This window comes from Mustela putorius, unplaced genomic scaffold, assembly GCF_011764305.1.
Source record: "Mustela putorius furo isolate JIRA1106 unplaced genomic scaffold, ASM1176430v1.1 tig00003867_pilon_pilon_pilon, whole genome shotgun sequence".
Classification (NCBI taxonomy): Eukaryota; Metazoa; Chordata; class Mammalia; order Carnivora; family Mustelidae; genus Mustela; species Mustela putorius.
Window position 1 is genome coordinate 17003290 of NW_025422019.1, and position 27967 is coordinate 17031256.

General features: G+C 37.6%; 1 protein-coding gene across 2 annotated transcripts in view; it reads right to left on the bottom strand.

Annotated features, from left to right (window-relative positions):
• Window positions 1–27967, bottom strand: part of ZRANB3 (zinc finger RANBP2-type containing 3) — a 323717-nt gene that overhangs the window by 72931 nt on the left and 222819 nt on the right. For both annotated transcript variants that reach the window (XM_013046760.2, XM_013046761.2), the window contains exons 7-8: window positions 14750–14921; window positions 12735–12851 (exon numbers count right to left, since the gene is read on the bottom strand). In XM_013046760.2, coding sequence (XP_012902214.1) covers window positions 12735–12851; window positions 14750–14921 — 289 coding nt within the window. The remainder of the gene's footprint in view (window positions 1–12734; window positions 12852–14749; window positions 14922–27967) is intronic.

Genomic DNA, 27967 nt, shown 5'->3' on the forward strand with positions numbered 1-27967 from the left:
ATAAAAGTCATTGATCAACACAGCTAATCTAATTCTTTTAAAATTAAATTCAATTTTCAAAATATTTTCAATTTCTTTCTCAACTCTGTCTACTGGTCCTGTCAATAAAGTAATCAAATTTGTACTACCACAGCATAAGCATGAATAAACCTTATTTGGGTGTTAAAAATTATAACACAGAATATATATAATTTTAACCAACTGAACCATATATATATATATATATATATATATATATATATATATAACAAAATATAGAATTTTAAATTCTAAATCTTCTCCATACTTGCACAGGGATGCTTAAAAATCACTAATAGGAAAAAGATACTACCTTAAACCATGAACAAATATTAAATTTATTCAGCTATCCTACTGCAGTGATGGTCAAGTGTATGTACTTTGGAGCCAGACTGTCTGGGTTCAGATCTGGCCTCCTATCATTTACAACCTGAGCCCTTGAGCAAGTCACTTAAACTGTGCTTTAGTTTCTCCATCAAAAAAGGGGGAAAAGGTACCTAACTCCTCATGGACTGGTAGTGAGAGTTAAATGACGTAGTGCATAAAATAGATAAGGAGTAGTGCTTGGCCCATGGTATCCACTTGAAAAGTGTTATCTTGGGATGCCTGGGTGGCTCAGTGGGTTAAGCCTCTGCCTTTGGCTCGGGTCATGATCTCAAGGTCCTGGGATTGAGTCCCACATTGGGTTCTCTGCTTGACGGGGAGCCTGCTTCCCCTCTCTGCTTGCCTCTCTGCCTACTTGTGATCTCTCTCTCTCTCTGGCTCTCTGTCAAACAAATAAATAAAATCTTTTAAAAAAATAACAAAAAATAAAAGTGTTAGCTCTTATTATTGCTGTATTTCCCCAGCAAATTACAAAAACAACTTCAACCTTTACTATTTTCTTCAAAATCAGAACCCATGCCTTTTGGCCTTCAAATGTCCCACTGCCACAGAGAAAAGATAATTCATCACACGAAAATTTTTACCTTTTGTTACTTTCACTCATTCCCATTTCAGTTCCTTTTATAACAGGAGAAGTATTTCTTCTTTTCTCTAGGCAAATCTCTCCATCTGTGATTCCAAACTGAACCATTCCTGTCACCTCAAAAACCTTACACTGCTCTTCCTTCTCAAATGGATATTGCTCCATCTTTATTAAACCCTTCCTTCACCCTACACTGCCTTACAGCTAACATACTATCTCTCTCTTCATCTAAAATGATAGCCTTATTGTTTTATTTGTACTTTTCTTTTAGTGAGCATCTCCTTATCAATGAACAGGAGACAGAATGTGTCTGGTTTAGAGTCAGAGTCCCTTTGCTATACAAAAGAACAAGCACAGGACAAGGTAACAACATCCCAATCCCTCTGCAGCAAGGAATATTACAGTGGCCTCATACATCCGTGATGTATACATCACTGCATATTATAAATAGGATTCTACCGGTGTCAAGCTGCTGAGGCAAGCCAGCAAAGAGGAAATGCACCCGGTGCATAATGGAAATGTGTTTAGAGCAGTTTGCCTTTTAAAAAGTTTTTAAGGCATTAAAGAATGCTGTCATCCCCAAAGTGACAGGAAATTTAAAATTATGGGTTACTTTAATCATTTTCACAGAAAAGGTACTGACATTTCTCTTAAAATGGTTTTCTCTAAAAATTAGGTGTTGCAGTGTGCCAGAAAATAACTGAGGGTTGGCCAAACCATACCACTTATATCTGTCTTTTTTCCCCAAAAAGAGTACTATGCTGATCCTAAATGTAAAGTATTTGTTATTTTCATCCATTGTACTTCAACAAATATTACAAAGGAATAAAAATAACAATAGAGAAGAAGAAAAGTAATTCTTTTTTTTTTTTTAAGATTTTATTTATTTATTTGACAGACAGAGATCACAAGTAGGCAGAGAGGCAGGCAGAGAGAAAGGGAGAAGCAGGCTCCCTGCTGAGCAGGGAGCCCGATGCGGGGCTCGATCCCAGGACCTTGAGATCATGACCTGAGCCAAAGGCAGAGGCTTTAACCCACTGAGCCACCCGGGTGCCCCGAAAAGTAATTCTAATTATCTGGGATCCTTCACTAGTCGACTTTTTACCAGAAACACTGATAATTTTACCTTCAGCTCCTTGGTTTAGTGTCACCACTGTTAGCCTGGACTACCAGTGTGGCTACTCAACTGGATTCCCTGCCTACAGGCTTACTCCTTCCAGTCATTCTCCACATAGCTACAGTTCTTTTCCCAACACACAAATCCAATCATTTTACTCTATTTCACTATACCTAACTGCTCATAACCCTTAGGATAAATTATAAACTATGAAATGTGACCTTTTAAGATAGGGTTCCTGCTCTCTGTGATCTCTAGCCTAGTCCCAGAATTCCTCCCTGACACTTCATGCCTTAGCTATGATGACCTACTTTTGATACACTAAATACGCCATTTCTGGTTAATCTTTTTGAGTGTGCAAAAAGTATTCATCTGTCTTGACAAATACTCCATCAACACCATGCCCTCCCCTTTTCACCCCTCTCCACTCTAGTTGGCTAAATCTTCCTTGTTCATTCCTTGGAATGTCTTTCCTGAGCTTCCAAGACTAGGCTAAGTGTCTTCTCCCAAGTACTCCTACAACATCCTATTTTTAATTTAAATACTAACTATACTGTGTTGTATTTGAACATTTATTTTACTGTCCTCTCCAATGGACCACAACCACAAATTCCTTGAGAGGGAAACACTGTACCTTGTTCACCATGCCTTCCTATCACCAAGCATGATCCTTGCTAAACAAAAGGCACTCAATAAATATCTCTTGAATAAGTCAAGAAGATACATAACCAAAGAAAGGACGTCTCAAGGCTACTATGCAACAACATAGTAGCCAATTTATTAACTGTGGTATTTCAAAAGCCCATTTATAAATTGGTTTGGGAGTACTCTGAAACACATTTTCTCATAGAAACAATATTACATGCAGTCTATAACTAGCTACTTCCTCCAGAGTCTATTTCATCTATAATGCAGATAAATTATATAATCTATAGTTACAATAGAACCTGACTATGGGATATTATCACTAATGTTTCTGGGGGAAATGTATTAAGAATTCCAACTTGGAATGAAGTTGGAATCATGAACTAATGATTTCTTGCTGCAGCCCAGAAATAGAAATATACAGTTCCAGCTTACATAGGTGGTTGAAAACAGAGGTTCTATTAGGAAGGGAATGAAAAATGACTAAAATAGGAATTGGGGTAGCAAGAATTGGTCTTCTGCTGTCATTAATCTTTGGGCTCATGTTCCAATTTCGAGACATACAACATTTCATTTCCTTTCTTTTCTTTCAAGGATCCTAGGAATTTGGTGCCAAATTTGTTGATGATTGACATTTCTCTGACATCCAACTAGGGTTTCTCATCACCGACAAGAAATTATCTAAAAGGCTCTCATAATATACTCTTTATCCTTAAGCAAGCTTCTGTACTCAGTAAGTATTAAGTACTATGAAAGCTAAGTTAAGCAAGCAAGCAAACAAACAAACAAAACCCCAGCTATTAAATCTAGGAAAAACAACAGTTGTCAAATAAAAGAAATGTAATTATAGCTCAACTGTGAAATGTTTAACAAAGTCATTATATTGTAAACAATGAGCACTGATCAAACCAAAAATTTTAACATGGGAAAATGGAGCAGGGAGAAATGTATTGCAAATATTTTCTTCCAATCTGTGTTTTACATTTTCATTTTCAAAACAATGTGTTGTGTATACTATACCTTTTAAAAAACACCATAAGTTTTAACGTTTTCAGTCCCATTTTTTCCCTTTAAAGTGTTTTTTTCATCCTATCTAAAAAAATGTCTACCCAAAGGTTGGTAATATTTTTGTTTATGTATACTATTAAAAGTTTTGAAAATTAGCCAGTGCCTGGATGGCTCAGTTAGTAGAACATGTGACTCTTGATCTTAAGGTCTTAAGTTAGAGCTCCATGTTGGGCATATAGTTTACTTTAAAAAAAGAAATAGAAAAAAATCTTTAAAAAATAGTTTTATGGATCAGTTTTTAAAAAAGGTTTTATTTACTCCTTTATTTGAAGAAGAGAGAGACAGAGAAAGAAGGAGCATGAGTGGGGGAAAAGGCAGAGGGAGAGGGTAAAGCAGGCTCCCCACTGAGTAGGGAACCTGATGCAGGGCTCGATCCCAGGAGCTGGGATCATGACATGGGTTGAAGGCAGACATTTAACTTTCTGAGCCAACCAGACACCCTATATAAATCAGTTTTTACATTTAAGTATATAACCCACTTCAAGTTAACTTTTACGAATGGGGCAAAATAATGGTCCGAGACCTTCCCTCCTCCTCCCACGGCTATCCAAATTGTCCAAATATTATTCTTTGAAAAGACTATGATTTCCCCATTGAGTTATCTCATCCCCTTCCCTAACATCAATTGATAGGTCTATTTCTGGACTGTCTTCTCTGGTTCACTAATCTAAATGGCTATCCTAATGCCAATATCACAAAGTCTTAATTACTGTAACTTTATAGGAAGTACTTATATCATGCAGTGTGAATCTTTCAACTTTGTTCAAGATTAATTTGGCTGTAAGTCCTTCGTGCTGCTTCATGAATTTTACTGTCAGCTTGTTAGTTAATTTCTACCAAAGGCCACAGATTTTGATTAGCATTGCACTGAAAATTTACAAACACATGGCACCTTAACAACACTAAATCTTCCAATTCATTAACATGATCTATCTTGTCATTTATTTAAGTTTGCTTTATATTCTCTAGATGACGTTTTGTAGTTTTTGGTGCATACACTTTGTTGAATTTATCCCAAAGAAGGTCATGTTTATTGATGTTATTGTAAATTGTATTTTTTAAATTTCAACTTTCAATTTTTTATTGCTAGTATATAAAACTACAAATGATTTGTATATTGAATATGAATCCTGAGACCTTGATAAATTCACTTAATTCTAGTGGCTTGAAGTGTTCCTGGATTTTCCATGTGGACAATCATGTTGTCTCTAAATACAGACAACTGTACTTATTCCTCTTCAATCTGTGTACATCTTATTTGTTTTTCTAGCCTTATTACACAGTTATAAGAACAATATTGAACCATATAGTGTTGAATAGAAGCGGTGAGAACAGACTCTTGTATTGTTCCTGATTTTAAGGGAACAGCCTTCCATCTTTGAGCACAGAGTATGATGTTAATTAAGTTTTTCATAAATGCCTTTTATTTGGATGATAAAGTCCCTTTCTATTCCTAGTATGCTGAGAGGTTTTATCATAAATGAATGTGGCAAGGAAACTGTTTGAGCTCTGAGGTTGAGGATAAGGGAGTACGCTACTGGCTGAGAATAGGTGGATTGGACTGCTGGCTTGATTCTCTAACCAAGTGAGAGGCTAGAATGGGCTCCACAAGTGTCTGGATTCTCTGGTTAGGCTGACTAGACGATCAGGTTTGGTTCAGTAACAGATGGGGTTACGAATTAATTTCCTTGCCCTACAAGGCAGAAGGATGGGACTCGAAGTCTCATTGGGGACCCAAATCAGGCAAGAGTATATACTAGTCAGGTGAGGCCATCGGTTTTACTGTGGAGATGAGGAAAGCCATAGGCTGACTTCTGTGATCGAATGCGACTGTAAGCAGAGTTGTTGGATGGGCTGTGCAGATACTGTATGTTCTTGTAACGTTTCCTGGTCCCGTAGGCTGGAGGCTATATTCTATAATGGGTGGGGCTACAAATTAGTTTCCCTGCCTGAGTGCAATGGAGAAGCAGCTATAATGGTAGTAAAGCTCTTTGTTGTCTTAAACTCAAATTGACCCATGCCCCAAATTCGCTGGCTGAACAGGTCCCTGGCTATGCCCTGCAAACTGTCAATTCTGCTTTCCCTACCCTCGGCTAGGGTGCTTCAGGGCTACATAGCTTCCAGGTGTTCTCGGCAGTCCTTGTGGTCAGATGAGGCCCGGAATTAGAGTGGGTAAGGGTAGTTAAGTCTCACCCTTGCCTCATTTGGAAGGAGTGGGGCTGTTCTGGGCAACTCTCAATTTCCCAGACAGTTTCTCTGGGAGGGTTTGGGAACTACTGTGAGCCTGAGATGTGAATTAAGACCCCTGCCTGTGTTTAGCACAGGAAACTTTATGCCTAGAACTGGCTTTGCTCTGGGGACAATCAGCTTGGCTCATTTGCCTTTTGGCTTGAGAACTGCTGTGCTGCATTGCTTCCAGATGTTTTCACCAGTTCTTCTGGTTAAATGTAGCCAGAACACTTCCTCTACAGCAAATGGGACTATGACTCACTTCCTTGCCTGGGCATGGGGAAACTGAGCTATGGGGCTGGCAAAAACCCTCATATGAGACTCTGAATCAAGCAGATCTGCACCCTGCCAAGCTTCCGGGTCAGAGTATGCTACCAATGTGGTTCTGTACTCGAGAAAAGTAACCCCATGACAATAATTTGGGTGCTGCAGGTGCAAACTTGGTCTGCCAAGAGTTAAGTGCTGGTTATTGCAAGAGCCTTTACGCTTTCTGTCACTGTCAGTTTCCCAGTGGTTGAGCCTCACAAACTCTCCTGCAATCCCCATGGGTAAAGATCAGAGTAGTGGCTCTGGCAAAGCAACCCACAATCCCGGGTGATGGGGAGGGGTGGGATGGGATGGTGGTGCTGGTGTTTCCCCATCGATTTTCTTTTCCTGCTGGAAGAGCCAGAGGCTCAGGGTGGGATCTCCCTGAGTGGTGCTACATTGGTCTGAGGACATGGCAATGAGGTCAACATGTAGCCACTACTCTTATCCTAGTAATGTAGTCTGTCTTGGTCTTTAGGATACAGGGACATGTCTCAATTTCACCCCTGTGTTCTAGGATTCTCCTAGGAGTACCTTCTTCCTGAAGAGTCGTTCGTTATTGTTTTTATGAGGGGAACCAAAGTCAGGAACAACCTATGCTGTCATCTGAGAGATCTATAAATTTCCTATAATCATGGTAATAATCTACATTATCTGATATTACAGTTCTACTTCAGCTTTCATTTGATTATTGTTTGCATGCTTTATCTTTGTTCATCCATTTACTTTCAACTTTCAGCCTTCATACTTAAAAAGAACTTTTTGCAGATATCATGATTTATGCAATATGATAACTTCCTACCATCTACTTGGTGGGTTTAGATCATTTATGTTTAATGTAATTATTGATTGAACTAGCTTAAAACTTAATATCTTGTTGTCTTCTGATTGACCCATCTGTTCTTTGTTCCTTTCCTTTCTATTCTGCATTCTTCTGGATTAATGTAGAATGTTTTCTGCTTTGGGTTACTATATTGAGTCCCCTATATGTACATTTTAAAACTTTTTATTGTGAAATACTTTTAGATATACCAGAGGTTGCAAAAATAATAGAGTTCATGCATAACTTTAACATAGCTTCCCTAATGATAATTTCCTATATAATATTGTGACCAGGAAAGTGACATTTGTATAATAATATTTTCTACCACTAAAATTCCATTGTTTTGAAAATGTTATAAATATGGTGTCATGATATATGAAAACTTTTTGAGACTGGCTTCTTTCAATCAGAATAATGCCTTTAGATTCTTCTAATTTGGGGCGCCTGGGGGGCTCATTGGGTTAGGCCGCTGCCTTCGGCTCAGGTCGTGGTCTCAGGGTCCTGGGATTGAGTCCCGCATCGGGCTCTCTGCTCAGCGGGGAGCCTGCTTCCCTCTCTCTCTCTCTCTGCCTGCCTCTCTGTCTACTTGTAATCTCTCTCTGTCAAATAAATGAATAAAATCTTAAAAAAAAAAAAGATTCTTCCAATTTACTGGGTTTATAAATAGTTCATTCCTTTTAATTTAGTATTCTATTGTATGCATATACTACAATTTAAGAACATATGGGTTATATCCCAGTTTTTGGCTATTATAAATAAATTTCCATAAAGGAGTCTGTGTAAACCCAAGTTTTCATTTCTCTAGGATAAATATCCAGGACATTTAGATTTTTTATGATTACATTTTATCTTCTCTATTGGCTTATAAGCTGATTGAAATAATTTTTTTATTCTGTTTTTTTTTAATTTCTAGCATTTCCATTTTACTGTCTTTAAAATACCCATATTTCTTCTGAAATTCCCACCTTTTCATGCATGTTGTTTATCTTTGTTACCAGATCACATAACATTATTCATAGCTTCCTAAAAGCCCTTGTCTAATAGTTCTACAGTCTAGGTCACTAATCAATTTGGTTTTATTGATTGCTTTATCTTTTGAGAATATATTAGTTTCTTAAAGTTGCTTTTTTGTTTATTTCATAATTTCTATTATGTGCTAGAAATTATGTGTAGAAGAACAGGACAGTCTGAAATAATTGGTATTTATACACTCAGGTATTTTGTGGAGGGGATCAGGGTGATAGTGTGGGTAGGAGAGAATCTAGTCATTACTGAGTTTTATTTAGGTTCCCTTGTATTTAAACTCTCTTTTTGTTACATTTACTCTTAGTACACTAAAAACTTTGGACTCCCCCAGCAAGAGGATGCTTCTACCTTGTGATAATGTATGTCATACGTTCTTCTACTGCATTCTCAGCTTCCAGTAGTTCCTATATGCCTGCACTATACACAGGTGTTTCTCTCCCCTGAAGGTAGGCATAACTGGGTGATTTCTCAGTGCTAAGTTCTTGGTAGGGGGCAGGGGACATCTTTGGTCTCTACAGCCAATTCAATGTAAGGCAGTCTCCTTGATCCAGCTGAGACTTAAAGGTGGCACTTTTGGGGAGTTTCTCTCTCTTTCCCTGACACCACACTATGTCTATGGACAGTACTGGGCAGGACCAAAAGAATGTGAGAAGACATTTGCAAATGTCTTATCAGATAAAGGGCTTATATCCAAAATCTCTAAAGAACTTATCAAACTCGCCCAAAGAACAAATAATCCAATCAAGAAACTGGCAGAAGATATAAAAAGGCATTTCTGCAAAGAAGACATCCAAATGGCCAATAGACAAATGAAAAAGTGCCCCACATCACTCAGCATCAGGGAAATACAAATCAAAACCACAATGAGATACCACCTCACACCAGTCAGATTGGCTAAAATTAACACGTCAGGAAAAGAAAGATGTTAGCGAGGATGTGCAGAAAGGGGAACCCTCCTACACTGTTGGTGGGAATGCAAGCTGGTGCAGCCACTCTGGAAAACAGTATGGAGGTTCTTCAAAAAGTGGAAACAGAGCTACCCTATAATCCAGCAATGCCCTACCAGGAATTTACACCAAACATACAAATGTAGAGATCTGAAGGGGCACCTGCACTCCAGTGTTCATAGCAGCAAGGTCCACAATAGCCAAACGATGGAAAGATCACAGATGTCCATCGACAGATGAATGGATAAAGAAGATGTGGTATATGTATACAACGGAATACTACTCAGCCAGTAAAAAAAAAAAAAAAAGAAATCTTGCCATTTGTAATGACGTGAATGTAACTAGAGGATATTATTCTAAGTGAAATAATTCAACCAGAAAAAATCAATTATCATATGCTCTCACTCATATGTAGAATTTAAGAAATAAAACAGAGGATCATAGGGGAAGGTAGGAGAAAATAAAACAAGATGAAATCAGAGAGGAAGACAAACCATAAGAGACTCTTAATCATAGGAAATAAACTGAGGGTTGCTGGAGAGGAGGGTGGTGAGGTGATGGGGTAACTGAGCGATGGACATTAAGAAGGGCATTTGATGTAATGAGTACTGGGTATTATATAAGACTGATGAATCAGTGAACTCTACCTCTGAAACTAATAATACAGTATATGTTAATTAACTGAATTTAAATAGAAAAAAATAGTTATAAGTACATAAAAATACATGAAAAAACTAGAGTAAATCTAGCAAAATGTATTCAATGAAATTAGGAAACAAAACTGGGAGAAATGAGAAAAGATATTCTTTCCATGGATCAGGAAATTCAGTACTATTAAGAAGTCAATTCTTGGGGCACCTGGGTGGCTCAGTGGGTTAAAGCCTCTGCCTTCAGCGTGGGTCATGATCCCAGGGTCCTGGGATAGAGCCCCACATCAGGCTCTCTGCTCAGCAGGGAGCCTGCTTCCTCCTCTCTCTGACTGCCTCTGTGCCTACTTGTAATCTCTGTCTGTCAAATAAATAAAATCTTAAAAAAAAAAAAAAGAAGTCAATTCTTCCAAATGAATTTATAGATTCAATGCAATTCCAATCAAAAGTTTGCACACTTAATAAGCTAATTCTAAACAATGTATGGAAAAGCAAAGGACTTAAAACAGACAAAATAATTTTGAATAAAGTAGGAGTGAACATCATGTGATTTCAAGCTTTATTAGAAAGATAGTTTAAAGAGATGCTTTAGTGTTGTCAGATGAGATGTATAGGTCAATGAAACAGACAAGAGTTCGGAAACAGATCAACACATATATAACCAAATGATTTTTTTTATGAAGGTGTTAAGGTGAGTCAACGAGAGAAAAATGGTTTCCATAATGAGTATCAAATGAAAATTGAAAATCCATAAGCAAACAAAAAAATATCAAAACCCACTGGAACCAAAACAAAATAACTAAATCTCTATCTTTAACTTTGTACCACGTTAAAAAAAATTAACTCAAAATAGTTCTAGACTTACTTATATAACCCAAAGATATAGCACTTTTAGAAGAAAACACAGAGAAGATCTTTGTGAACTTGGAATAAGCAAAAATTAATTAGGACTGAAATTGCAGAGAACATGAAAGAGAAAATAATAAACTGGACTGTTTCAAAGTTTAACTTCTGTTCTTTTAAAGACAATTTCAAGAAAATAAAGTGGAATATACAGACTTGGAAGCAATATTTGGAAAGACCTATATGTTAGAGTACTTGCTTCTAAAATATATAAAGAGCTCTGGGCACTCAAGTGCCTTGACCTGTTGAGCCTCTCACTCTTGATTTCAGCTCAGGTCATGATCTCAGAGTCATGGGATCGAGCTTCCTGTTGGGCTCCATATTCAGTGGGGAGTCTGCTTGAGATTCTCTCTCCTACTCCCTCTCTCACCAACTCCCACTCTCTTTCTTGCTAAAATAAATAAATAAATCTTTTTAAAAAAGAACTCTTATAATGCAATATAAATATGGGCTTGCTATGCACAGACTTTATGATATATAACAAATATATGATGTCTATTATAGATAAAAACACATGAAAATATGCTATCACTAGACATTAGAAGAAGGCAAATTAAAACGACAATGAAATACCAGTAAATACTGTGAAAAATTGCTAAAACTAACAAGACTGTCAATACCAAGTGCTGACAAAGATGCAGAACCACTGGGACACTCATGTTGCTACTAGGAATGGACAATGATAACTTGAAAAACAATTTGGCAGCTTTTTATAAAATTTAACCTGTTTCTTCCATATGACCCAACATTCCCACTCCCAGTTATTTACTCAAAGGAAATGAAAATCTGTCCATACAAAGACCTGTACATGAATGATTCCTATAGTTACTCATAATGGCCCAAACTGGTAAGATCCCATTACCATTAACTGGTGGAGGGGAAAAAAATTGTTATATATCCAAACACTGAAACATTATTCAGAAATAAAAATGAAGAAACTAACGACATATGCAAAACATGGATCAATATTCAAAAGCTTTATGCTTTAAGCACAAGGCTATATACTCTGTGACTCCATTTTTGGAACATTCGGGAAAATGCAGAACTACAGTTGTAAAAATTAGATCTGTGACTGCTGAGGTGCAGAAGGCAGGGTGTGAGGGAGATAACTGCAAAGGTGCATCAGGGAAGTTTTGGGCAAATGGAAATATTCTTTATCTTGATTGTACTGGTGATTTACCCTATGTATTTGTCAAGCCTCATTAGGCTATGTATTTTAAAAGGACAAGTTTCATTGAATGTGAATTACACCTCAACATACTTCACTTAAAAAAATTATCTTATATAAAAAATTTCAGAATTGGAAAAGAGTAACACTCATTAGCATGTCTAAGTTCTATCACGCTAGTAAAAACAAGAACGTGTGATGAATCTACTTTATATGCACACTGAGATTTAAAAACTCTAACACCTCTAATTTGCACTTTTAGATAGAATATGAGCACATCTATCTCTGTAGGGAACTAGAATCACAATACCAATTAAAAATGATTGACTTAAATAAAAACATTATTTGTAGCAATTATGTATCAAAAACCACAGAAAAATCTGATGACAAAGATGAATACACGTATGTCCTTTAAATGAGAACATGTAAAGCATATTATATTCCCTCAACAAAGTGTACCCATATGTTGGAAAAGACCAATATATGGACAGATATAATGGTGTCCATTATAACACTGTTTACTTTGAATATGCCTGAATTTTCCATATCAGATTTAAAAAATTAAATGGATGAGGCGCCTCGGTGGCTCAGTGGGTTAAAGCCTCTGCCTTCGGCTCAGGTCTTGATCCTGGGGTCCTGGGATCGAGCCCCGCATTGGGTTCTCTCCTCGGAAGGGAGCCTGCTTTACCCTCTCTCTCTGCCTGCATCTCTGCCTACTTGTGATCTCTGTCAAATAAATAAATAAAAAGTCTTACAAAAAATTAAATGGCAAAGACACGTTACAGTATGCAAATAAGCTGCTTAAATAAAAGCATTAAAATACATTAAATAATTTTTATCAAGAGAAACACATGTCTCAGCAATAAGTACCTTGGCAATAGCAGTTTGTTTAAACATGCGAGTAATCAACCCCATGACAATCTCAGTAGCACCTGAATTTGGAGCTCTTATTAATTTTTCCCACTCTTCAAAGCTGGCATTCAATTCCTATGTGGGAGAAAATAACAATGCTTAGAAATATGGCATAAAGGACAGAAGAACAGGGGCCCTGGGTGGATCAGTCCATTAAACATCTGACTCTTGATTTCGGCTCAGGTCATGATCTCAGGGTTATGAGATCCAGCTCCAACTTGGGGTCGGCACTCAGCAGGAAGTCTGCTTGGGATTCTTTCCCCCTCCTTTTCCCTTCCCCTCTGATCCTTCCCCACTTTGTGCTCTTTCTCTCAACTAACTAACTAAATAAAATCTTTAAAAAAAAAAGAACAATTATTGCAATAATGAATTTTGTCCTTTTTTTTTCTTTGTAAAGATATGAGAACAAATTCCCAAAGATATCAATGTATTCACTTAAAAACATCAATATGGAGAAAGGTGAGTCACATGTTCACACCAAAGGCAGAAACCAATGAAAAGCTGTGGGTGAAAGCCAAGCTCTTTGCTAACATAAATCAAGCAATTAGAGTTTTTCTTAAGGTAAAACATTTTGAAAAGTAAAAATAAAAGTTTATATACATAAAAAAGGAAACAGTGAAAATGTATATGGTAGCAAAGTATTTTCATAACAAGATATGCTTTCATTTAAATATGCATGGAGCACTAGGTGTTATACACAAACAATGAACCATGAAACACTACATCAAAAACTAATGATGTGGGGTGCCTGGGTGGCTCAGTGGGTTAAAGCCTCTGCCTTCGGCTCAGGTCATGATCCCAGAGTCCTGGGATCGAGCCCCACATCAGGCTCTCTGCTCGGCAGAGAGCCTGCTTCCTCCTCTCTCTCTGCCTGCGTCTCTGCCTACTTGTGATCTCTGTCTGTCAAATAAATAAATAAACAAAATCTTTAAAACAAAAAAACAAACAAACAAAAACTAATGATGTACTGTATGGTGACTAACGACATAATAAAAACATTATAAGGTTAAAAAAAAAGAAAGAAAATCGGGGTGCCTGGGTAGCTCAGTGGGTTAAAGTCTCTGCCTTTGGCTTGAGTCATGATCCTGGGGTCCTGGGATCACCCTGCATTGGGCTCCCTGCTGAGCCTGCTTCCTCCTCTCTCTCTCTGCCTGCCTGCTTGTAGTCTCTGTCTGTCAAATAAATAAATAATATCTTTAAAATAAACAAACAAATAAATAAATAAATAAGCATGAGGAATATCAGCTAAATAAAAATGTAATGTAATCATACACTGACTCTTTCACTTTTCTTCCTAATGCTAGAATGGTGGATAAAGAAAATCAGATTATTCCTATTTTATCGGTAACATATTGCTCAATGGTTATAAAATGTCTACCTTAAACGTTCAAGATAAAACAATGCAATAATAAATAGTCTTTGTCAAGTCCTGTCCAGATTTAAAGAAATTTCAGAGAATATATAAGCATGTGCATGCTAAAAGTAAATGTAGATAAGGATTAGGTAAAATACAATTTGACTTTCTAATATATAGACCTTCACATCTTTCAATATGATTAGAGTTTTCCGATCTTCAAGAAGAAAGCTATATCCAAGTTATTCTAGAAGACAGCTCATATTTGAAAAAAAAAAATCCTAGAGCAAGAAACATAACTTTGCTTCCTAATTATTGAGCTTTACACCCTATAGGTACTTAGAATTCTTAATACTAAATCTTCATTGCAGTTGAAGTACTTTTATTTTATATTGAGCAGAAGTATTTTTTTTAAATCAATAGGATACTGAATCTTTTCACATTATTTGATGACTTAAAGTTAAATTTTTCATGTTCTCTTCTTGAAATGAAGTTCATATGTTCTATTAATTAACCCCATTTTAAGAAAACAGACTTTTCCTTCTATGAAATACGAATATGTGCAATGTTTCATTAAAATGACTTAAAGTAAGACTTTGAATCAAATAAGCATTCTCACCTTGGCAGCTGCTGATGGAAGATCAAAGGGAATACGCTGTCTGACTTTGGGGGGCAGCTGGGTTAAAACATCAGTCTTCAATCTTCTGATCATTATGTTACTTAATAGCTGATGAAGTTCATTCAGATTTGATGCCCCTCTACAATCCCACTGAGGCCTTCTACCAAAAAATCTGTTAATATGAAGAAAAACTATATGTAGCAAAGCTGAATGTTAGGAATAGGAAAACAATTTATCCAGTGTTTTCCTTTTAATGACAAGGAGCCGTCACACTGTTACTGCTCCTTGTCATTAACACCATACTGTTACTTCTGAATGCAAATCAGTTTCCAAAAGCTCAGCCTGAGAAAAAGTAATGAGTAAGATTACACATTACTCTCACTCATAGAGAATGTTAATTGTCTAAAATACTGTTCACAGTGAGTTAATGCAAGGCTAGAATGAACTAACTTTAAGTATGACTGGAATGTTAGGTGAGCTCAGAAATGGCAATGTGCTTAACAGATCTAGCCCCAACTAGGCACTAACTGCCAAGACGAATATGTGCTGATAACTTTAAGTACAACTGGCATTTTAGGTGGGCTCAGAAATGGCAATGTGCTTAACAGATCTAGCCCCAACTAGGCACTAACTACCAAGACACCAGCTAGTCTACACCATAGCCAAACTACCTAAAATGTCTGCCATATCCTCTAAGACGAGCTATCACCCACTGAGCTGTTAAGCACAGCAGATTCATCTCTTGGTGATCGCTTGGCCTTTGAAAACAATGGACAGACAGTAGGAAGATATGGTCCATATATACAATGGAGTATTACTCAGCCATCAGAAAGGATGAATACCCAACCGTTTGTATCAACATGGATGGGACTTGAGATTATGTTCAGTGAAATAAGTCAAGCAGAGAAAGTCAATTATCATATAGTTTCACTTACTTGTGGAACATGTAAGGAATAACATGGAGGACATTAGGAGAAGGAAAGGAAAGGTGAATTGGGGGATATCAGAGGGGGAGGCAAACCATGAAAGACTGTGGACTCTGAGACAGAAACTGGGTTTTAGAGAGGAAGGGGTGAGGGGATGGGTGAGCCTGTGGTGGGTATTAAGGAGGACATGTATTGCATGGAGCATGGGGTGTTATATGTAAACAGTGTATCTTGGAACACTGGAAAAATAAAGTTAAATTAAAAAAAGGAATTAAGGGGCACCTGGGTGGCTCAGTGGGTTAAATCCTCTGCCTTTGGCTCAGGTCATGATCCCAGGGTCCTGGGATCGAGCCCCGCATCAGGCTCTCTGCTCAGCGGGGAGTCTACTACCCTTCCTCTCTCTCTGCCTGCCTCTCTGCTTATTTGTGATCTCTATCTGTCAAATAAATAAATAATATCTTTGAAATAAATAAATAATTTTAAAAGGAATTTAAAAAAAAAAGGACAGAAACCCACTATGTAAGAGAGAATGGGAAAGAAAACATGGTAAAAAATTTCAACAGATGTTTAGAAGTCAATGCTGACAGATAAGTGGTGACTGACTTGGTAAAAGAAAAGAAGCCATAATGTAAAATGCTTGTGAAAGTGAACATGTCCTAATCTAGAAGTCTGGGAATTGGAAGCAGCAAGCACTGAGAGCAGGTATAAAGACAAGGGTTGGAATCTAATGGGTATATTGAACTTAGGCATCAAGATAGCTGGCCTCCTAACATGCCCCTATCATTGTGACAACCGAAAAACTACCCACAAAATTCTGAGTCATCTTCTAGGGGCCCGTATGATTAAAGAGCAGTGATAGAAGACAATTAAGAACAGAAAAACTCCTCGTAGGTTGTAACATGATTACTGATATTAATAAATAAACTACCCATTTTAATGGAATTTGTGTGGTATTTTAGCATAACAGTGTCAATTTGAGATATTTGAAACTTGCTAACAATTTTTAAAATTAAACATATTTGATAACAAATACACAAGAATAGTACAGACAACATTAAAAACATGCACTTAGGGGAGGCTGTGTGGCTCAGTCAGTTAAGGGTCTGCTTTCAGCTCAGGTCATGATTCTAGGACTCTAGGATTGACGCACACGTTACGTTCCCTGCTCAGTGAGGAGTCTGCTTCTCTCTCACCCTCTTTCTCTCTCTCCTCTCTTCCTTCAGCTTGTTCTCTCTGTCAGTCTTAAATAAATTTAAAAAAAAATTAAGTAAATAAATAAAATCTTTAAGAAAAACCATGCACTTGCATGTAAAATTAATGAGAAAAGTTGAGTGAATAGATGATAAAATGATAGCTACTCCTCAATTGTGATAAAAAATCATTTCTTGTTTAAAAAAAGCTAAGTGGTGGCATTGGAAAAAAAAGATTTACTAGATTTATTTATATTTGTCATAAATTATATTACTGACAGTTGATTTCCTTTAATGTTTTATGTCTCCATATTAATATTAAAAATTCACACAGTAATAAAAATGGAAAAATAATGTGCCACTACCCAATTACGTCACCATTTTGTCCATTCACAATCATATACGTAGGTTCATTTTGACCTTCTGGTAAAAAAAAATTCTAGTGTTCAGAACTACCAACGATGGGAAAAAGAGGTTGAGTCTTTAGCTTTTTTGCAAATGAAATGTTTACAATTAAAATGAATTATTTCACTTATTCTCCACCTATGCAATATATTCTATAGGACTACAACATGCTAGGTGGAAGTCTTCTGGCACAATTGTTCCCCACTGGCATGGACAGCACACAGATGTCTTCAAACAAGCCAACCACACAGGCTGCACTTGCCTCCTTCAGAGCACCAATATTTGTGCTCTGAAAGGGCATGTCTGTTTAGAAGTCAGAGCAATCTAATTTCAGATGCCACTGTACTTGTAACAGGCTTGTGATAAAAAGGTTATTTCACTTCTTACCCAGGAGAGGATGAACTACTGAGAGAAGCTTTTGTAGCCAGTTACCTCCTGGATGCTTTACCACTGGTTGATTGCAAGCCCTATGCTTGGTATGAGCCATGGTTTAGAGAAATCCTTTCTCCCAAAACCCTTCTCCTTAGGCCGGAGTCAGACGGCAGGTTGCAATGACTTTTCTAAAGAGCACTGGCAGGGGACACCTGGGTGGCCTCAGTTGGTTGGGTTCTGCCTTCAGCTTGGGTCATGATCCCAAGGTCCTGGGATCACACATTGGGCCCTTGCTCAGTAGGGAGCCTGGTTTTCCCTCTGCCTGCCACTCCTCCTGCTTCTGCGCTCTCTCTCTCTCAAATAAATAAACTCTTAAAAATTAAAAAAAAAAAACAATACCAAAACCCACTACTGACAGGATGGTATGCTGAACCTCCTACTTCAAGTTTGGGGTACAAAAGGGAAATGAGATGGGGAAGGAAGGCTAAAAGAAATGCCACCTATAAATGTCTGGTCTCTCTCTGCTAAATTTGATGGTAACTATATATATTTTTGGAGCAGCCTATTCTTTTATTAAAGCAGCTTTATTGAGATGTAATTCATAATGCCATATATAATTCATCCATTTAAAGTATATAACTCAATGGTTTCTCATATACTCTCAGATATGTGCAACCATCACCACAATCTATGTGAGAACATTTTCAACATCTCAAGAAGGAACCCCATAATCTTTAGTTATCACTCCCTTAATCACTGTCCTGCCTCTGAGTCCTAAGCAACCATTAATCTATTTCCTCTCCCAAAAGATTTTCCTAAACTTCCAAATATACAGATTCATATAGTAGATACTCTTTTGTGATTGCCTCCTTTCATTTTTCTTCTTTCAGTGTTTTCAAGGTTCATCCATGCTTTTAGCATGTATTCATTCTTTTTTAAGGCCAAATAATGTTCTATTGTATGGAGAATTCACTATTATTTATCCATTTACCTGTTGATAGACATTTTGGTTGTTTCCAACTTTTGGCTTCTATAAAAACATTCTGAAAACATTCATGAACAAGTATTTGTTTGGACATATATTTTTTCATTTCTTTTGGGTATACACCTACATACTGAAAAGCTGAATTATACGGTAATACTATGTTTAATTATTTGAGGAAGGGCTCCTGAGTGGTTCAGTTGTTACGTGTCAGCCTTTGGCTCAGGTCATGTTCCCAGGATCCTGGGATTGAGCTCTGTATGGGGCTCCCTGCTGAGCAGGAAGCCTGCTTCTCCCTCTCCTCTCGCTGTCTCTGTCAAATAAATAAATAAAATCTTTAAAAAAAAATTATTTGAGGAAGTGCCAGATTGTTTTCCAAAGCAGCTTTACCAATTTACATTCCCACCAGCAGTATTCAAGGATTTCAGTTTTGCCAAAGCCTCACCAACACTTGTTATTTGACTTTTTGCTTCTAGCCATACTGTTTGATTTATATTTTCCTGATGATTAATGATGGCAAGCATTCTTTTCATGTGCTTGTCAGCCATTTGCATACTTTTTTTTGGAGAAATGTCTATGCAAATCCTTTGCCCATTTTTGAATTGGGTTGCTTATCTTTTTATTATTGAATTGTATGAGTTCTTTACACATTCTACACCTGAGTCACTTATCAAATATATGCTTTGCCTATATTTTCTACCATTCTGTGGGTTGTCTTCATTTTCTCTGGTTGGGTTGAGTCCTTTGAAGTATAGAGGTTATTAGTTTTCATAAGGTTCAATTTGTCTAGTTGGTATTTTGTTGCTTGTGGTTTCAATGTCATATTTAAGAATTTCTTGTCAAAACCAAGGAATAAATTTACCTCTATACTTTCTTCTGATAGTTTTATAGTTTGTTTTTACAGAACCATTTTGAGTTGATTTTTGTATACAGAGTGAGTTCAAAGTCCAATTTCATTCTTTTGCATATGGCTATCCCAGCACCATTTATTGAAAAGACTATTCTTTCCCCCATTCAATAGTCTTAGTCTCGTCTTTAAAAATCAATTAACTGTAAATGTATGAGTTTATTTCTGGGCTACTGATTCTCTTGTTGATCTAGATATTTATCCTTGTAACAATGTCTTGATTACATTGTTGTGATTACCCTTCTAATCAGCAGAGATACTGATAGACTATTGAGTCTATAGACAAGTTAAAGGAGTATAGCCATCTTAACAGTACTGGGTCTTTTTGATATATTAACACGAGATGTTTAATTTAGATCTTCTTATATTTCTTTCAACGTTTTGTAGCTTTCAGAATATTAGTTTTACACGTCTTTTGTATTCCTAAGTATTTTATTCTTTTTGATGCTATTGTCAACAGAATTAATGTAATTTCTGGATTGTTCACTGCAAGTGTATAGAAATACAATTAGTACAATTAATTTTTATACAATGATATTATATCCTGCAAAAACGCAGAAATCATTTATTAGTTCTAACAGTTTTTTAGTGGAGTTCTTAGGATTTTCTATATACAAGATCAAAGCATCTGAAAATAGAGATAGACATAGCTTATGAATATATGCTCTTTTATTATCAGTTTCTATTAATTCTTTTGTTTGCTTATTCATTTCAGATGTTAAGTCCTAATATTATTTAACTTGATTTAAATACTATTAGAAGTAGACCCTAACAGCATGTGATTTCATGTTGGCAAGAGTGATGCATGTTGTTTAAAAAAAAAAAAAGCTAACCAATCTAAGAAGCTAACTAACTAGGATCTGTCTACCATCTACTTTCATTGTAGCCATATGAACTTACTTTTGACTAGAAGACTGTCTATAGCATTAAGCTGCTGTTTTTCAAATTTTAAAACTATATTTTTAAATAATGACAGAGAATTTTTCTAATTAATGTTAAGACACCAAATCACAGAACCAAGAAGTTCAGGGACATCTAGCAGGATAAATGCCCCAAACAACATACATAAATGCCCCAAACAACATAGGCATGTTGTATCCAAACTTCAGAAAATTAGAGATAAAAATCTTGGAAGTCAAAGGAAAAGAAAATATTATGCCTATATAGGAGCAAAAGTAAGAATTACATACAGCTTCATCTCAGAAGCCATTAAAACAAGAGAGTGGAGAGAAATATTTAAGGTGTTGAAAGTAAAAACTTACCAATCTCAAATTCTGTACTCTGTGAAATTAGTTTTTTTTTTCTTTTTCTTTTCTCTTCTTTTGTCAGAGAGAGACGGAGAAGCAGGTTCCCTGTACAAGGAGTCTGATGCAACACTTGATCCCAGGACCCTGGGATCATGACCTGAGCCTAAGGCAGACGCTTAACTGACTGAGCCACCGAGTCATCCCTCTGTGAAATTAGCTTTCAAAAGTCAAGGGGAAATAAAGACTTTCTCAAACAAAAATTAAAGAAATTTTTTGCTAAGAGACTGGCTTTGCAAGGAATACTAAAAGAAGTTCTAAATTTAGAGTGATGGAATATGATATAGACTAGAAAATCAGTTGTATATAAGAAGAGAAGAAAACTAGAGAACAAGTGAAGGTAAAATAAAAACTTTTTTCTTGTTCTGAATTATGTAACAAGTAACAATGTGCTCAAAATAATAATAGCAACAATGTATTCCATTACATTCTTTCTATCTAACTATGCTTATACGTAAGTAAAATGAATAAATGAAATGAATGACAATGACACAAGGGATTGCAGGGAGGAATCAGGATTATTTTGATAGTATAAGGTACCAGCACTACCACTGAAAGTAGTATAGTGTTATTGACCATGGTATGGCTATGACATTTGAGATATAATACCAAAGGTGCAATCTTCAACAGATGAATGGATAAAGAAGATGTGATCCATATATACAATGGAATATTACACAGCCATCAGAAATGATGAATACCTACCATTTGCAATGACATGGATGAATTAGAGGGGATTATGTTTAGTGAAATAAGTAAAGCAGAGAAAGACAATATCATATGGTTTCACTCATATGTAGAATATAAGGAATAGCACACAGAACTATAGGGGAAGGGAGGGAAAACTAAATGGGAAGAAATCAGAGAGGGAGGCAAACCATGAGACTCTGGAGTCCAGGAAACAAACTGATGGTTACAGAAGGGAAGGGGATGGGGGGATGGGATAACCAGGTGATGGATATTAAGGAGGGCACATGTTGTGATGAGCACTGGGTGTTATACATAACTAATGAATCGCTGAACACTACATCAAAAAATACCAACCTTGATGTTAAAAAAATAAATAAAATAAAAATTGTTGATCATTTAAAAAAAAGAAAAAAGGAAATACAACATGAACTTGAGAATAAAAAAGAAATAACTGATGAGTGGGACTTCATTAAAATAAAAACCTTCTGCTCTATGAAAGACAATATCGAGAGAATGAAAAGATAAGCCACACTCTGGGCAAAATATGGGAGACAAACCATAAGAGACTCTTAATCTCAGGAAATAAACTGAGTGTTGCTGGGGGGTGGAGGGGAAAGGACAGGGTGGCTGGGTTATGGACATTGGGGAGGGTATGTGCTAAGGTGAGTGCTGTGAATTGTGTAAGACTAATGATTCACAAACCTGTACCCCCAAAGCAAATAATACACTTTATGTTAATTAAAAAAAGATGTATCTATGAAGGACCATTTTCCAAAATATAAAAAGATGCATAAAACAATAAAAAAAGAACAACCTGATTTTTAAATGGCAAAAGAGGAGATATAAATAGGCATCTCATCTAAGAAGATAGAGATTCCAAGAAAGCATAGGAAATGATATACAATATCATAAATCATTAGGGAATTGCAACATAAAACAATGAGATACCCATATATGCCTATTAGAATGGCAAAATCTTAAACACCAACAATACCAAATGCTAACAAGGATGTGGAACCAAAAAAATCTCATTTATTATTAGGGGAAATGTAAACTGGTAAAGTCACTTTGGAAGACTATCTGGCAGTTTTTTACAAAACTAAATATAATCTTATCATACACACAGCAGTCATGCTCCTTGGTATTTACACAAAGGATTTGAGAAATTATGTCTAAACATAAAAACTGCACATGAATGCTTATAGTCAAACTGCCAAAATCTGGAAGGAACCAAGATACACTTCAGTACATCCCAGCAATGGAATATTATCAGGCACTAAACAAGAATGAGCTATCAAACCATGAAAAGACATGGAGGAAACTTAAATGCATATTACTAAGTCAAAGAAGCCAATCTGAAAAAACTATATACTATGTGATTCCAACTACTAAATAATCTCAAAAAGGCAAAACTATGGAAACAATCAAAAAATAAATGGTTGCCAGAAATTAGAGAGGAAGGAGGGATGAACAGGCAAAGCAAAGAAAAATTTTAAGGTAATAGAACTATACCATATGATACTACAATAGTAGATACATGCTTTATGCCTTTGTCAATACCCACAGAATGTATAATATCAAGAGTGAACCAAAATGTAAATGGACACAGAATGTCAATGGACACAAAGTAATAATGATGTGCCAGTGCAGGTTCACGGACTATAACAAATGTACCAATGTGGTGCAGAATTTCATAGAGAGGGAGGTTTTACATTTGTGAGGACAGGGGTATGTGGAAACTTCCTGTACTTTCCACTCAATTTTGCTGTGAACACACATGTGCTCTTAAAAAATAGTTTATTAATTAAAACAAAAGTGGTGGGGGTGGGTTGTATATATCCATCTCTGCCCTCCATATTCCTCAATTTCTATTCCCAAAAGCCCACTAAGTCTATGGATCTTCTTAGCCAAGAGTGCCCAAGATGTCAAATTGTTTAAATCTTGAGCTAAAGGCCTTTTAAGTGCACATGGACCAAGAATTTTCAAAGGCACAGGAGGATTTTAAAAATAAGAGAAATAGGGACATGTGGGTGGCTCAGTCGGTTAAGCATTTGCCTTCAGCTCAGGTCATGATCCTGGGTTCTGGGGATCAGACCCCACTTTGGACTCCCTGCTCAGTGGGGAGGCTGCTTCTCTCTCACCCTTTGCCCTTCCCTCACTCATGCTCTCTCTCTCAAATAAATTAAAAAAAAAAAACTTAAAAAATATAACAATAGTATAAATAAAGCAAAAAAGCTCAAAACCTAAAAAATCCCCCCAAAGTATTAGCTCCAAATGTCAATACATCAATCCCAATGATAACAGTATAATCAAGTGCACTCTATGAAGTAATTCATTAAACACGTACAACTCTGTAAGATGGGTAAAGTACGAGTATCACCTTTATTTTATGAAGGAAACAGAAGTATAGAAAGGTTGAAGAATTTGTCCAGGCTCTCAAAGATGGTGACAGCAACACTAGGATTCAAACTTGGCAGACAGAACCTAAAGTCCTACTTGAATAAAACCCATCTTGGGTAAATAATTTCATATTTAATATGGAACTGGGATTATTTTGTTATGTCTGAGTTTATTTGTGTATGTGTGTTTTGGAAGGGAAAGTATATAAAAGTCAGGAGATTCTGAGACTAGGAAGCATTCCTGACTTCAGGTCTTGCCCTTTTCTTTCCTTAATCTCAATTTCCAAAATGTATTAAACAGGAAGCTCCTCTATTTCAGACAAATGATTGAACACAATGTAGGTTGTGCCAAATATGAACTATAAAGCAACTATTCATAAGAACCAAGCATGGGTTGGAGAAAATGGGAGAAAATTATTGCAAATCATATTTCCAACATGGGATTAATATCCGAAATATATAAAGAACTCATACAACTTAACAACAAAGCAACCCAGTTAAAAAATGGACAGAGGATCTCAGTAGACATTCTTCCAAAGAAGAAATACAGGTGACCTAAAGGCACATGAAATGATGTTCACCATCACTAATTACTAGGGAAATGAAAATCAAAACCATGATGAGAGAGCATCTCATACCTTTGGTATGGCTATTATCAAAAAGATCAGAAATAGTAAGTGTTAAAGAGGATATAGAAAAAAGAGAACCCTCATACTCTGTTGGTGGGAATGTACATTGGTATAGCTACTATGGGATACAGTATGGAGGTTCCTCAAAAAATTAAGATTAGAACCACCATATGATCTATCTATTATACTTCTGGGTATTTATGCAAAAAATACAAATATGCTGATTCAAAAAGACATATATATATATATATATATATATATATTATGTATATATACATTACACACACACACACACACACACACACATACACACACACTGCAGCATTATTAAAAGCAGCTAAAAAATGGATATGTCCACTGATGGAAGAATGGATAAAGATGTGGTATATACATATACACACAGACACACACAAACATACACACACAATGAAGTGCTGCTCAGCCACACACACACACAAAAATAATGAAATCTTGCTGTTTGTGACAACATGGATTGATCTTCAAGGTGAAATAAGTCACAAAGGGAAGGGCCGTGGTGGGTGGGAAAAATGGGTGAAGGGGATCAAGTGTATGGTGATGGATAGTAACTAGACTATGATCTTTGATCCTTGCATAAAGATGTCTAACATATTGCTTTACACTTGAAACTTATATAATGTTATACACCAATTTCAACTCAATTAAAAAAATTTATAAATATTTCCACATCTCTAAATTGAGGAGAATAAGACATTTTTATTAATTAACCATTGGAAACATATTTAGAGTGCCTTTTCAATATTTTCTTTGGCTTATGCTTTGATTGCCTCTTCCTAGGACAACTTTGTATTATTTTTTACAATGAAATAAGATAATTCAGACTTGAATCAAGCATGGATGATCAAATTTTGCTTTTTATTTTTGTTACTTTCTAAAAGTTTCTTCCAGGTTTGTAACTTATCAGCATGTTGTATACAATTACTTTTGAATTGTCAAATTTGAAAAATCTATCAAGCTTCTGCCATATATCAGCTCTATGAGTCATAGAATTATTCACAGATTAATCCTTTGGCTCTGTACATCTCAACCTTGTTTCTCCATGATTCATATCCTTCCAGCACCAGGTACCAAGAACAAGTTCACAAAGCAGTACATTTGCCGTCTCTGTTCTAGAGTATTCCTGGAAGCTGCTCTCTCATTAAGGTGACTACCAAAATTCTAACTATACATGGAAATTACTGAGTGTTGGGCTGGCAGAAAGAAAGGGCTACTTAAGATGGCAAAAGTCCCTGCCACAAAGCCTGAGCTCGGACAGGAGAACAAAGACCCAAGCAGGAGTCTGAGAACCCTCCTGCCCCGGGCTCCCGTGGACCAATGGGACCCCAACGAGCAGGCGAAATATCCAAATAAGGGAAACTTGCCCAAAAGACCCCTGAACTCCCCTTTAGGCCCCTTAAAAGCCCCCTTCTTCCTGCCTTGGACGTGACTTCCGCCACTCTTCTTTCCAGAGTTGCGGAACCTCGCCCGAGGGTGCCCACCTCCTCCCGGTGCAACTTTCCTGGCTCCCCTTCTCCTGAGCCCTGAAACTTCGCTGGAGAGTGTTTTTTTTTTGTTTGTTTGTTTGTTTTTGTTTTTTTAAGATTTTATTTATTTATTTGATAGAGAGAGATCACAAGTAGACAGAGAGGCAGGCAGAGAGAGAGGGGGAAGCAGGCCCCCTGCTGAGCAGAGAGCCCGATGTGGGACTCGATCCCAGGACTCTGAGATCATGACCTGAGCTGAAGGCAGCGGCTTAACCCACTGAGCCACCCAGGCGCCCTGGAGAGTGTTTTTAATAAATCTTGCCTTGCACCCACTTTGCCTGGTGTTGTGTTTATCTCGCAGGAAAAACTTTACATTTGGTGCCGAAACTGGGAAGGAGATTGAGCCCCCACCCCAGTGGGGAGGCTCCCTTCTTTCCCTAGCCTGCCTGGACCCGCCTTGCCGAACGCCATTTCTGAAGCCCTGGTGAGTTTTCCCTTGATTCCACGCCTTCTTCCGGATAGCCCTGCCCTAATCACGGCTGCGTCAGGGCGGACCCTGCCAGTCACCAGGTGACCACCGTGACTCCGAGAGGTTGGGAGACGTCCTAACCTCTATGGGAGTCCACACAGTTTTTCCACAACTCAGTGATGGAAGAGGAGACACCTTCCTCCAGTCCTTGGGTTGCCGGGCAACGAATCATGGGGATCTCCCAATCCAAATTCGACTCTAAAACACCCCTGGGGTGCCTGCTGGCCAATCTTAAAACCCTGGAACTGGACCAGGACCTGTGAAAACGACGTTATTGTATTGTTGCTTGGCCAAAATACCGATTAGACAATCAGTCCCAATAGCCTCTGGAAGGCAAGTTTAATTATCAGATTTTCATGGACCTAAATAACCTTGGCAGACACCAAGGCAGATGGGCCAAGGTCCCTTATGTTCAGGATTTCTGAACTGGCGCCCTCGACCCCTCCAACCTCCCCTCCCATCTCCACCTGCACTAGGGCTCGAAAACCCTCCCCTGATTTAGTCTGCCCCCTAAGGGAGGTTGCTGGAGTTGAGGAAGTTGTTCATGCGCCCTTCTCTCTACAAGGCCTTTCCCAAATTGGGAAACATTTGGGCTCCTTTTCGAACAATCCTGATAACTATATCAAAGAATTCCAATGTCTGGCCCAAGCCTATGACATTACCTGGCATGATTTACATGTGGTCCAGATCACCACCCTCACCACAGAGGAGAGGGAACGCATCCAGGCTGCTGCCCAGAAGCACACAGATCAGGTCCATTTCACTGATGCTGCCATGCCAGTTGGAGCCCAGGCAGTCCCAGCTGTAGAACCAGGTTGGGATTATCAGGATGGCCAAGATAGCCACCTGCGCCGTGACCGCATGGTCCAATGTCTCATAGCCGGCATGCGGGCAGCCTCTAATAAGGCCATTAATTATGACAAGATTAGGGAGATTGTCCAGGCCCCTGACAAAAACCCCACCATGTTTCTTAACTGATTGACTGAGGCTTTAACCCAGTACACTCGCTTGGACCCCGCCTCTCCTGCAGGGGCCACGGTACTGGCTATTCATTTTATCTCTCAATCGGCACCAGATATATAGAGAAAGTTAAAGGCTGAAGAGGGCCCTCAGACCCTCATTTCTGACTTGGTGAAAATGGCATTTAAGGTCTTTAATTCCCGTGAGGAGGCAGCTGAGCTTAAACGACAAGCCAAACTCCAGCAAAAGGTTCAGTTGCAGACCCAAGCCTTGGTAGCAGCCCTGCAGCCGGCCAGCTCCAGGAGCCAACAGAGAGGGGCAACCAATCGCACCCCTCCCCACGGGGCCTGTTTCAAATGTGGGGCCGAGGTACATTGGGCTCGCCAGTGCCTCAATCCAAAGCCGCCAACTCGGCCTTGCCCT